The sequence below is a fragment of the Mytilus galloprovincialis genome, chromosome 2 (genome assembly GCF_965363235.1).
Source record: "Mytilus galloprovincialis chromosome 2, xbMytGall1.hap1.1, whole genome shotgun sequence".
Lineage (NCBI taxonomy): Eukaryota > Metazoa > Mollusca > Bivalvia > Mytilida > Mytilidae > Mytilus > Mytilus galloprovincialis.
The window spans coordinates 94,624,280-94,638,762 of record NC_134839.1 but is presented as its reverse complement, the minus strand read 5'-3'; the positions used below and the strand labels follow the sequence as shown (position 1 = coordinate 94,638,762).

The 14,483-nt window shown below is 31.5% G+C and overlaps 1 protein-coding gene across 3 annotated transcripts in view; it reads left to right on the top strand.

The window, feature by feature from the left end:
• LOC143064947 (uncharacterized) overlaps window positions 1-13,731 on the top strand; it is a 29,497-nt gene extending 15,766 nt beyond the window's left edge. For all 3 annotated transcript variants that reach the window (XM_076238180.1, XM_076238182.1, XM_076238181.1), the window contains exons 5-14: window positions 651-749; window positions 1,700-1,798; window positions 2,678-2,778; window positions 3,397-3,736; window positions 6,374-6,565; window positions 7,977-8,251; window positions 8,746-9,007; window positions 9,098-9,413; window positions 9,918-9,965; window positions 11,088-13,731. In XM_076238180.1, the coding sequence (XP_076094295.1) occupies window positions 651-749; window positions 1,700-1,798; window positions 2,678-2,778; window positions 3,397-3,736; window positions 6,374-6,565; window positions 7,977-8,251; window positions 8,746-9,007; window positions 9,098-9,413; window positions 9,918-9,965; window positions 11,088-11,389 (2,034 nt within the window). In that variant the 3' untranslated portion in view covers window positions 11,390-13,731. The remainder of the gene's footprint in view (window positions 1-650; window positions 750-1,699; window positions 1,799-2,677; window positions 2,779-3,396; window positions 3,737-6,373; window positions 6,566-7,976; window positions 8,252-8,745; window positions 9,008-9,097; window positions 9,414-9,917; window positions 9,966-11,087) is intronic.
• Window positions 13,732-14,483: the final 752 nt, after the last annotated feature.

Here is a 14,483-nt window from a genome sequence, read left to right as displayed (position 1 = left end):
GTAACACGAAACCCATCAACATTTGGGGGGGGGGGGGATCTTAAGTTCCCTGGAAGGATAACCATGATAAAATTGAGAATGGAAATGGGGAATGTGCCAAAGAGACAACAACCCGACCATAGAAAAAAAAACAACAACAGAAGGTCACCAACAGGTCTTCAATGTAGCAACCCAACCGGAACCGGAGTCGTCCTTTCTCTACATAACGCACACAAGTGGCTTAATAAATTACTGATGATTAAACCAGTGTGATTATTAAATGAATTGAAATTACTTTTTAAAGACAGTCTGTGTTGTTCAAAGTTTAATCAAGACACAAATAACATGCAATGAATAAAACATATTTTTGTTTATATATTTTTAAACTACCTGTACCATAAAAATAAGGATTTGATTTTCTGATTTAAAGAAGTTACTATACAGGCATATAAGGCGTTTACAAACAAATATAAAACAATTTTGTGAAATACATTGTGCATTTGTGCTACTTTCATATATACATCAAAACATTAGTTTAGGTATAAACCTTCATAAATACATTTGATAATTTAGATTTATCATGACACAAACAATGCAACGATGAAGACAGATATCTTTTACTAATCTTCAACACTATGTTATGATAAACATCATTTTTTTTTGTATTTCAGAATGGTGAAACAGCGCTTCATAAAGCTGCACGCTCGGGTCATGAGAAAGCCGTTGTCGCTTTGGTAGCAAATGATGCGAATGTTTATGTATTAAACTTGGTATGACTTTTTACTTACAACATGAAAAAAATAAGAAATGTGCAAAAAAAGTAAAATCACAAAAATACTGAACTTCGAGAAAATTTCAAAAAGGAAAGTCCCAAATCAAATGACAAAATCAAAAGTTAAAACACGTCAAACAAATGGATAACAACTGTCATATTCCTGACTTGGTACAGGATTTTCTTATGTAGAAAATAGTGGATTAATACGGGTTGTATAGCTAGATATGCCTCTCACTTGTATGACAGTCGCATCAAATTCCATTATTATATTGACAATGATGTGTGAACAAAACAAACAGACATAATAGCTGTTCGGTGTGAGCCAATGCTCAGTGTAGAATACCGTATCTTGACCTTTAATGGTTTACCGTTATAAATTGTGACTTGGATGGAGAGTTGTCTCATTGTCAATCTACCACATCTTTCTTTTTCTATATAACTGGTAAAAATGTCAAAAATAGGGGTACAACTATCAACATCAACATCTTAATCTTAATCACTACAAAACAAACAAATATGTAACAAAGAAGTAATAAAAGGCATATAGACAAAGTATGTTACCAAAAATTAAAGACAAGAATACACAAATTTTCAATAGTGCAATAACACAACGACGGGATGTATAGTACACAGCCACGTCACATATGTATCAAAATAACATAAAACGGCAAATAGACAAAATGTATTAGCAAAAAATGAAAGACAAAAATTCAAAAATGTTTTACAATATCACAATAACGGGATGCGTAAGTGATAAATATTGTATTTTGTGACCTTGCAACAAATATTTCGGGGTAACAATATTTTCTCAAAACTGTATGATTTCACAGAACGGATGTATCAAATTGCATTTTATCTTATTTTTTTTATAATTATAAACTATTTCCGCAACGTTCTTTAATTTTCAATGTAAATAACAAACTAATAATATCATTTTTAATTTAGCATGGTCAGACCTGCTTAGAGCTAGCTGTCATTGGTAGACATGTAAAGATTATCGAAGCTTTATGTCTTTTTGGATCAGATCTTGTCATGCAAGACTGGGTAAGAATATATTGTCACATAGACCATTGAAACCAACGTTATTTATGCAACAACCAAAAGCTTAAAACCAATGTATGCACAAGTAATTTTGATTTCTCTCTTTCACGTGCATCCCCATATACCCTCATTTCACCAGCAAAAGAACATGAAGAAGTAATCCTGAATAAACGTAAGTGTATTGTATGTTTCTTTTCGATGTTATTGATAGATGGCTGTATCTTCTTTCACTGAGCTTGATACTTGAATTACATAAGTGTCCAAGCCAACAACGTTTTATTGATGAGTTTCAAAAAGTGCCAGACGGGCTACTATTAGATAAGTTGAAATAATCTCTTGAAATATTTTATGGACTTCATAATAATTTTGTTTTTTATGCAAATAATCAATGATTTTATATTGATCATATCTAAGTTTTTGTGCTTAATCAAACATATGACAGTAACATTTGAATTGTGATGTATTATGAAATCTTTTTAGCAAACTTTCTTTCAAAATCCATTTAACAATGGAAAAGTTCAATAAAGGTTATAAATAATTTGTTGTGAAGAAATTCCTGATGTATAAATAATGTTCATTAAGATCTTAAACGCGACTTCCGAAAAGAACAAAGCGTACAGGTTGTGACATATACATACCGTAAGAAATGACTACAGGAACAGCATTGTCTAAAAAGGGAACATTTTCATTTTGGTTTCCATGAGGAATTTATTAACAATAGGGAACAAGTCTTTTGTAGTAAATTGTTGTTTTTCATGTGAAACTGTTGTATCCAAATTGAGCAAAGGTGAAATACGTACATATTATATTTGTTATCTGTAATACATGTATACAAGAATGACAATATATATCTTTATTATCTTTCTACTTCTTCTTCGACAGCAATGGTTAGAGGAAGCAGTAAAGTCACGTGATAAAGAAGATCAAACTATTGTTGATATATTCCTGAAGCACAATAATCGTTTATTGGGATTTAAACATGGGTATGTATGTTTTATTTATCATCATGTTTATATTTTTTATTCTACAAAATTACCATTTAGGTTAATATGGATATATTTTGAGAAGATTTGTATATAACGCAAAACCTCATTCATGAAACATCTGAACAAGCTTTCAAAAATGTTTCTCTTTGTATTTCTTTTATTTCGATCAGTCATTGAACATGGAAAATTTTTCATTACTTTTAAGTTATTAATAACAAAAGTATTATTTTATACCAGGCATAGGGTAATGCAAAATTTGTAATTGAAATGCATGTCTTCTGATGTTATAAAGTAAATGTTGTATTGCACCGACTTCTTACTGGTTACTTACATTACATATGTATACAGAACAGTTATTGCATATGCTTTTTATGACTTTTTTTTCAAGCTGTTTGATTTTGTACCCCCTTAATAATAAAATTTCCAAATGTAATGTGTAATTCAATGCATTACTTTACAAAATAAGTAATTGTAATATAATGCATTACTTTGATAACTGCATGTAATTGTAACTTAATGCATGCTTTTGTTAAAGTAATTGTAATATGATGCACTACATTGCAATGCAATGTCTCCATGCCTGTTTCATACAAGCTATTTTTCTTGTTAAATTAGTGGCATAGCATTTGATGTTAAATACATCGAATCTGGATGTGATACGGACATGAAGAAAATAGGAGCGACTTTGATGTCAAAGAAGTCAGCACACAAACCCTACTACTTCTACTGCTCTAGAATTCATGTAGAATACATAAATGTCCAGAAGTATGTCAATAAAGAGGAAAAATTGTTCAGTGATACATACGAGTGTAAAGCATGGGGAAGTTCTGGTACTACATTCAATTTGAAATTAAAACTTAATGGAATTCCTAGCTGCAACGAAACCTTGAAAGTCATTTCTCCAAATGGAAATGTCGTCAATATCGACAGCTCCTCTAGGAACGAAGAGACAAACGTACGTAAAACCCATATTTGTTTTTTTAATTAAATTATTTTTCTTAAATATAATAACAAACAACATCAGTTTAGAATAGTTTTCATACATCATTTGTAAAAATATGATTAAAATGCCGATAATTCATTTCTGCTTAACATATGTTATCTCTAAAAGGATAACAGTTAAAACAAACAAATGACAACATGAAAAATGCAATATAAATAACTCAAAACCCATTTAAAAATTATATTAAAGTACTAATTAAATTGGGTTAAAATATCATTTGTCCAGATTAACAAAAACAAACATATGTCTAATAAAATGTCACAAATCAAAATGAAAAATCTTCAGGTATTCACGCATTACATGCTATTCCAAAGTCATATCTAGTAGCAGGAGTTAAATGTACATTCAGATATTCATTATCTTTGAACATTTCATACTGATAATTATATGAAAAGTAGCTATTTTGAATACAGATGAACCTTATCCTACCTCCATGACAAATATGTTGTTGTCCCCGCAGATAAAGCCCCAAACAACATCGTTTTTGTTTGTAAAACTCATTTCATAAACTGCTTGATAAACGAATTAGGTATTGACAATTCTTTTGGAAACTCAACATATACCCTCACGACACTTACCAAAGAGTAAATACGGAATAATTATAGGTCTTTGCTATGTTCCTTTGGAATTTCAACCAAAGATGAAGAATTTGATCTTCCATCACTGTATTTGATACCTAAACTACATAAGTGTCCTTACAAACAACAGTACATTGCTTGGTCTTCCAAGTGCTCCACGAAACCTTTTTCCAAATTATTGACATGTATGTCATCAGCAAACAAAGACGGGCTTCAAAGTTATTCTGAAACTGCCTATTCTAGAGGTGGCGTGAATCAGATGTGGATCCTTAAAAATTTCAAAGATCTTTTAGAGTACATTCTATTTAACTCTCTTTTATCTTGTTATAGAATTAAAACATTTAACTTTTCAACACTTTACATAAGTATTCCATATTCTAAATTAAAAGACAAATTGGAAGAGTTGGTATTGCTTTGTTTTTTAAAAAAGTATGGCCAACGTAGATACAAGTATCTTGTCTTAGGGAGGGATAAATCCTACTTTGTCAAGGATCACTCTGATTCAATTAAAAAATTCTCTGAAACTAACATTATCAAGATGCTTGATTTCTTGATTGACAACATATTTGTTACGTTCGGAGGACGTGTTTTTCAACAGACTGTCGGCATGAAAATGGGAACAAATTGTGCCCCTCTTCTTGTCGACTTGTTTCTTTATTATTATGAGGCTAATTTCATACAGGAACTTCTTAGGAAGAAAGATAAGAAGTAAGCAATATCCTTTAACTCTGCTTCCCGCTATATAGATGATGTTCTTTCACTAATTAATTCGAAATTTGGTGACTATGTTGAACGCATCTATCCCATCTAACTAGAGATAAAGGATACAACATATACAGTTAAATCGGCCTCATATTTTGACTTACATCTAAAAATTGACAATGAGAGTCGGTTGAAAACAAAACTTTACGACAAAATGGATGATTTCAGCTTTCCAATTGTGAACTTTCCATTTCTAAGTGGCAACATTCCAGCAGCACCTGTATACATGGTATATATCTCCCAATTGATACGATATTCCCGTGCTTGCATTTCCTATCATGATTTTCTTGATAGAAGGTTGCTGCTCACAAGGAAAATATTAAAACAAGAGTTCTAAATGGTGAAGTTGAAATCATCCCTTCGTAAATTTTACGGACGCCATCACGAGTTGTTTGACCGTTATGGAATAACCGTTTCACAAATGATATCGGATATGTTCCTAGCGTCGTAACTACACACCCTTCCCTTTCATGAATGTGACCTATCGAATTAAACAATTTACCAGATTTGTCATCACATAAGCAACGGGTGCCACATGTTGAGCAGGATCTGCTTACCCTTCCGGAGCACCTGAGATCACCCCTAGTTTTTGGTGGGGTTCGTATTGCTTATTCTTTAGTTTTCTATGTTGTGTAATGTGTACTATTGGTTGTTATTTTAACTTTCTTATTTTTAGCCATGGCGTTGTCAGTTTATTTTAGATTTATGAGTTTGACAGGCCCTCTGGTAGCTTTCGTCCGTCTTTTATACAATTATAAATTCAGGATTATAATGTACGTCATTCTAATGCGACATCACAGTATCTCTAAACAATTTCCTTTTGTCTTACAAATATTTGTAGGTATTTATCGACTATAGATCCTAAAGCTACTATCAAGCACTAAGCTATTATATTAAGGCTACTTTGTGAAATATTTCTTGTTTTGTAATATACTTTTATATCACGCTCCTCGAGTGATATGCGTTTTACATAGAAAAGAGAACGATAATGTATAGCTCAATGTTCTACGTCATTGACGTTGCACAGGAATACTGCAATAAACATATCATCAATAGCTATTCAAACATAAGGCTTTTCCCTTGCTATTCAGTCCCCCTTCGAGGAGATTATAGCTAAGAATCATCCACTCGTTTAAAAAAAAATCCATTGATAATCTATAAATAGTTCATGCTAGTTCTGAATGAAGAAGGTTTGCTATTTAATGTAAATTACAATTTTCAATGACGCTTGATGATTTTTTTTTTGCAGCACACATATGTGATTGTAACTATCAACATCAAACATGGTGCAGTTGTTACATTCATGTTTGTTACTGTTAAAAAACCAGAGGTATTCGGCATTACTAAGCGGGCAGTGACCATTCAACCACAATTGGAGCCGGATGCTGTAATAGATATACCTAAGGACACGTTTGATTCTCCCGGAGATCTTCTGTTTAATGTATGATATTTTTTAATTGTTATCATAGTTCAGTAGTTGAATTACTTTATCAACTTGTTATAGAAACACATGCACTCCAAATTATGCATAGACGGCCATCAGCTATATTTTATGTCTAACATGTACACTTATATGTTTTCTGGTATTGTTGGTATAAACAAATAAATAAAACCCATAAGCGTTACCGTTTGAATGTTTGAAATTTAAGATGCAAAATCAGGCTAAAAAGTATGTATCAATCTTTAATCTAGAATTGCCTTCATCATAGTTTAGTAACCCGTTAATGAGAATTTTTCTGAATATGATTCCATAAGATTTGACTTTGGCGATTATATATGGATTTGATAAACAGGAATAATCAGTGTGTGATTTAAAGACCTCTATTCCAGGTGCTCTATTAAATGTCATATAATCAAACTCCTTGTTTTGGGTCATGACAAATCCAAGTTGAAAAGAACCACAAAAATGCCAACAATGAGGACATTAAGATGATGATTGAAATGTGATTTTATGATCGACAACATATTTTTATATTTTTGGATTGTTAATTCAACAGACATTCAATTTTTCCATCCATATTAATTTTGCACTACTGATAGACTTGTTGACTTGAATCAAAATCCATCCAGAATATCGAATATAGAAAAAAGTACACTTTACGCTCGTGAATGTTCACGTGAATTTCATTTGTAAGGGATAAGTTATCCTACCGAAAGTCGTTGGTTCTCTCCAGCTTCCGCCACAAATTAAAACTAACCACCACGACATGACACAATTAATGTTGAAAGTGGCGTTAAACACCAATCAATATAACGGATAATTTCTTTACCATAACTGCATCAAAAGGAGTTATGAGGAAGAACGACTGAAATCAACATTAATTAATGAAAGGCAAAATATAACGAAAGGCATACTCATCTTGCAAGTCGGAAACAAACTGACGATGCAATGGCAAAAACGGTCAGAAGACGAACAATAGCACACATAACAAAACTTAAATCTGTTTAATGGTCATTATTATGAATTGGTTTAACGAATTATTTCATATCAACTCTTCACAAGATACTAAATGTCACAATGATTAACATCTATAGGCCACCGAACGGTCTTTAACAATGAGCAAAGCCTTGTCAGCTATAACAGGTTCAAGGCTTTATTATATCAGCTCACTAGCACTCAATGTCTTTCAAAATAAAGTGTATTTTAAGATATTATGTTCGATATTGATTCAATAATGTATGGGTGTTTTTGGTATGTGCATTTTTTCGGCAAATGATTGATTTTTAGATTAAAACATGTATCTTACAATTTGAAATATATATATAGTATTGTCTTTAGGCGCGCTATATGAGTGACATTTGCAATTTATCTAAGATATATTGTTAACATTTAAGTATAGTACGTTTTACAGGTTGTAGAGACTAAAGATGTCGGCATTGACGATGGAGTATCGAACAGGGAATCATTTATAGTTACAAATGTAATTGATCTTTCCATGAGTAACCACCAACAACCTAAGCAACCAATTGACGTAAAGTTACCAATGCATTCGACCGCAAATGAAGATAATGACATTGTTATTTTAACGTCGTCTAAAGAATATCCCGAGAAAATAAAAGATTGGGAAATCATTGAAGCCAAAAAAGAGAAAAATCGCGCTTCCTTCAGAATCTCGCATTTCTCCATGTATGTTTATATGTTAACCATATTGTTTCTTAATTTCCATACCTCCTTTGATTTGTCCGTTTAAAACAAGGAAATTATTTAGAAACTAAATTGTCCAACTACTCCAAGCAAATGACCATATATAAGTTTGACTGTTTTTTGTAGTTCGTTTTTTCTCCTCAAATTTTAGCTCCTTTTTGGGGTTTTTTAATTACACAACCTTTGAATATATAGTTTTGAAAGTTCCTTGTGATAGGGGATACAGAAATCGCTTCAAACTCATAACATTTATAAAGTGTTATTTTCTTTTTGTATAGCACAAGGTCGATACCACTGATGGCGATATATTAGTCCACGATGCTATTATAAGCTTTTTGGTCAATTGTTCGGTATTAGCTTGATTTATAGCACTGTATGTACAAAGTGCAACCTAGACGAGGAAATTAATGATTTTCTGACTTTGTTTATAAAGATCAAATTCTATGGTTTGAATTAGTTCTATTCTTTGTTTGCAGATTTACAGGTGTTTCAAAGAAAAAAGTTGAGACAGATATGGCCGGTGTATGTAAGAGTGTACAAAAAGCTTTGAACAACGAACGACAAGTGGAGTTCTTTGCATTGGCAAAAACGCTTTCTAGTGATGAATACGCAATAGTTATAGAATGTGCCTTACAGAGAAAGGCAGCAAAGAGAAAGAAGGACTGGGAGAAACAGCAATTTAGCATTCAAAAAGTTGAGGGGGTGTGTCATACAGTACAGATCAATCAGTGGTTTCGAGTAAGTAATTTACCTGTTTAATATTGATTTTCATTATAAAGAAAAATTTGGAGACCATTTGCTTAATATAACTTTCTTATACTTTTACAGGTAAAGTTCGGCGGGAATATAAAAATAACAGGAACAGAGCAATCTGATACACAAAGGCTTATGTTTCATCCGAACAGAGATAACTTTCATATTTTCAGCACTGAGTTATTAGACAAACGTAATCCTCCGACTGGTCGAATCGAAATTGAACTAATAGTAGAGACAGAACAGGAACCAATCATAGTTTCAGAAAGTGAAAATTGTTTCAAAAGTAAAGAAACAGTAATAACAAGAGATCCAATCACGACTTACACGAATCTAACATCCTTACCCATGCACCTTCTTCCAGAGAAGGTAGCTCCCGGTGAGGGTAAAAGTATGTACTATGTTTCTATATTTAGATTTTGTATAATATCATATGGTGCCAAATCATGTGAAGACTACTGCGCGTTTAATAGTCATTCTTTCAGTTTTGGAAAAGTCTGATAATAAACATCAATTCCCTCTGGTTACAACTATAAATCTACATATATGAAGCTGTTGCAACAGAAATGTAGCTGAACACAATCTTTAAATATGTGACTTAGTATGAAGCGTCCTCATTCCGATGCGGATTATTTATACATCCCGAATAGCTTAACTGATGACATCTTCATTGAGCATCGGTTTTATTGAAGGATGAGAAATGTACAGGTTACTTTATTTCAAAACTTTATTCAGTTCTAGTTATAATTTATATTAGATAACAACAGCATATACATTGTAAGTAAAGAAAAATGAAGAAGAAAAATCAACAAAGAAAAAAACCGAATAACATCATTTCAACATATATATTTCTAATAAATTAATATCCGGTTTTAATTTTTTTTTGTCTTTACAGTTGCAGACATTGAAGTTAAGGTAGTTCAGCCTTTGACCGATAATGACTGTAAGTAGCAATATATATAGCTCTCTTGTTTTTTTCTTCATAAAATAATCATATGAAGACAGGTTAATTGTCATTATTATTTTCAACTATGGGTAGTAACTCCTCATCACCCACCTAATACTTTAAAATTTGAATTTCTTACTAGACAATAAAAATGTGAAAAAAGTTAAATGATGATTTTTATAAAAACGCTTACAACATTTATGAATATGGGTAATACAGTTTGGTTTCCAAAGTACAAGTTCTATAACATTATTCAAAATAAAATAAATCTTGCAAACTGACGATAGCTCATGACTCTACAGAAACTAGAAAGTTTAAATGGTAATGTTCATTATTTACAAGTTAGAAATTTGTTAAGTTGTCAAATATGAGACATAATTTATAGTGAAAAATTTCAAAACGAAAATGGATACCCACTGTCATGTATCTGTTCATTATTAAAAAAAGTGACTGTATGTTAAAAACAAATGATGGAAAATATATGACGAAAAACTTCTAATGCACGACCTTTCTTTGATAAAATTTTAATTGTTTTTCTAAACTATCTTCTCATCCATAATGTTACAATGAACTTAAGTGATTGTTTCGTGAATAAACTGTACCATATAACTGTTCCCTAATTCTCAGTAGATTTATAATTTTTCTGACAAAATGACTTTTTTCTTCATTATCAACGAGTGTTTGTTTGATATCAATCGTTAATAGGTTAAGATTTTAATATTTTCTTGCTTTCTACGGGTTTTATGTTTGTGGCGACATGAAAAAAGATAACCATCTTTGACGACGACACATAGAAAGATCACGTCTTTTTGCAGATCATTTGAAAATAATAAGAGACTTTATTTACATTTCGTTTTTAGGCATCAGATAAACTGGTTCAAAAATCGAAACTTGAGTGATACGATATTCTACCAATCTTGACGTTTTAAATTTGAAAAATTTAACCGCTTTGAGTAGATAAATATTGTTAAACATCCGATGCAGTGGTAGAATTTATCTACGTTTATACACAACATGTTGTTTTATGCTAATCAGCATCTGAGCCTTTTGTTTATATAGACACACATATTCACTGAAATTATATATATCTTTTCTGAAATTTGACGTATTTGATTGTAGGTATAATAAAAGTTCTTAAGATGAATTCTTTAAAGGAACTGACGAAAAGACTTAACATGAATGAAGCCCAGGAAGTAGCAACATTTCTAAAATTGACCCCAGCTGAAGTAGCAGCACTTGCTAGAGATTTCCCTAAAATTGATGACTTCTGTGAAGCAGTATTCTGGAAATGGAGGGGAAAGCGTCCATATGCTAGCCAAGCTTTGGCTCTGGGTAATGCATTAGAAAGAAGTGGAAAAGCATTGGAGGCTGCAGAGGTCAGAGCAGCTCACAAAGAAGAAAGGCTAATTTGTTTCGACTGATAATTTAGTAGTACATGGATAACCCATAAGAGACCATTTATTTATTTTGATATTCTATTTTCGTTCATAATTTTATAATATTCTAGTATTGATTTTAGTTGGGAAGAGGCTGCTGATTTTATACATTTATATATATATATTGATTGAAAAACCAATTGAGGAACACTCGGAATATATTTTTATTGGTTATATGCCCATCCAAAACGCAGCTAGTTAACATTTCACCCGAATGAAAATCAATCAAACGTTCTATCTTAGTCGGTTTCCAATTACTGTAAAGTAAAATTTATCAAGTTAACATAAAATGTAACCGATCTTCCTACATTGTGCTATATAACTGAAAGAATAAAATTAAGGATGTCAACTCACTGATGAAAAGGGTACTCGTTGGTTTAACAGAGAGATACTTGTTTAATCGTTTGTTAAATTATCTATACAAGGGGAATACAAGTATAGATTTTTTTTACGCTTTGTAGGTCGTTGTCTAATGTCACATGATTTAGATATTAGTACTGATGTCTTTCAAACTCTTCTTCTGATTTAGTTAACAGTAATATAATTAACAATTAAAAAACACATACTTATAGGATACATGATTACCAGATCGGGAAGGCTGACAACACTATACAATGTTTTCTGTGCAGTCTCTCTTTTAAGAACAGAACTGTTGCCACTTGTGTAATTTTAGAATTGTATCAGTTCATATCGCATATTACTTTTCGGTTTAGAATCATATATCTACAGTCTCTTATGTAAATACTTAAATAACGTCATTTTTAAAGTTATTATACATGCGTTGTTAGTTATTCAATTGTATACATGTAAAGATTGTTGCAGTTAAATCGGAACAGATTGGTAGGATTCAGTTTACATCATCATACTCATACTGATGACAGATATCTGTTAATTCTTTATTGTTTCCTTTTTTATTATTAGTACTGTTTTACACAATTGTTTAGATGTATATATACATAAAAATATGTTCAATGTTTCAATTAACGCTACATCCGAAAAGAATTTGTTTACCACCAGAGAGTTATTTCTTGTCTCGTGGTTTTTTTTATACTTAATATTTGTTTTTCAGTTGTCAGCATTTTACAATGCATCTACAATCAGCTCCCGACTATGGTTTTGTTCTATAATTGTGACTTGGATTGAGAAGTGCCTCATTTGGACTCATACCACATTTTTTTATATGGAAGTTGTACTAAAATTAGATTTTATATCATTCATCAATACAAATTGGAAAGCTTTCTCATGGACTCTTTTTTTCACGGCAGGATTGTTCTTAACATTGTGTAATGATTTTTGTATTAAATACATCATCTAGTTCTCGAAAGTATCAACTTCAAGTTATAACATCATCTAATCCATAATTTGAATTAAATATATATAAATACAGAAGGGTAAAACATATTGCTTTATTGTCATTTGGGCAACTTAAAAAGATAAAATAGATGACTAATCTGTTTTGCCGTATGTAAATTTCGACTCATGAAATATACAAGTTTATGAAACGTGCTTGAGGTAATAAATTTTAACCATTTCTTAAAAAGAACTTGTACAGTAATTAATTAATAACAACGGTGTTATTCAAGAAAGGGGGAACGAAAACAATCATGTCACAGAAACATTAATAGAACGCTATTGTGTTATTTTGAACTGTAATTTATGTCTGTCATTATTAACATAGTATTGTATCATTTTTGAAGGACCCATGTTTTGTTTTAAATTTAAATGTATATTCACGATGTGGCCGAATTTTCTAATCTTGTACATAACTGTCTTTTTAAAACAAAATGATTTCCTTGTTTATGGCTCTATATATGTTTAATATCATTTCCTGAAAAGTATACCACATGTAAACATACGTTATCTGTCCTATCAATAACATTGTCATCTCGTGAATAAGTATTGGTACCATTTCATTTGAATACTACTATCGGGCCTATAACCTCTGATTGTGGGCTTTCAATCTCCGGAAGTACCCCTACCAGGTAAATAAATTCGATCAAGAATTTGGAACTATCATAAATACGGATAAAGTTTAATGGTGTTTTGTGTCTGTCATTGAAGATTAAGGAATCATTTGAAGAAAGTTGTCTCCTACGTGAACATCTCATTGTCATTGTTAGGAAATGTGCATCTGGATCAGTAAAATTGGTACCGTTTAATTTGATTATTTATTATGAATACTCACGTACTGAAAATTGGCTTCCAACATGTCTGTGCAGAATTCATATGTTATTACAGAACATGATGTTATACATTGTTTGAGTTAGACTGTTTTAATGACTAGTGTTCTATTTTCTAATTTCGAAATAATAAAACTCGGTAGTGTTTGTCAGTGTTGTTTTTTTATTTGTGTACATTTAGAAATAAGGTATTAATAGAATTATTTCAATTGTTTGTATAAAAGGGTGACAAATCCATGTTAAAAAATCGAAAACGACTAAAAGACAAACGACTTTCTACAAACCACAACATAAAAAACTGAAGACAACAAGAAACCCAACAACAAAGTATGGAGGTAATATCAGGTGCTCCGAAAGGATGAGAAACCCTGTTCAACATGTAGAAATTCATTTACTTACTAAATTCAGGGGTTTAATCCTAGTCTGTCAGTTCAAAACATGTTGTTTATTTTGAAACTGAACAACAGAAATAAAACGACAGAATATAAAGTCGAAAGAAAACCGAAAAAACAAATGGCAAAACAAAAAACCCGACTGCAAATAATTTAAAATATGTTCAACTAATCACCAATCAAATTGCGTGGATGTCCGATTTACTACTAAAAAGACGTACATTTTTTAGCTCACCTGGCCCAAAGGGCCAAGTGAGCTTTTCTTATTACTTAGCGTCCGTCGTCCGTTGTCGTCCGACGTCCGTCGTCGTTAACTTTTTCAAAAATCTTCTCCTTCGAAATTGTCAGTTGACCCCTTTAGGAGTAATTGTCCTTTATAGTTAATTTTTAATCATTTTTCATAAATCTTAGTAATCTTTTACAAAAATCTTCTCCTCTGAAACTACTGGTCCAAATTAATCCAAATTTGGCCACAACCATCTTTGGGGTATCTTTTTTACAAAATAT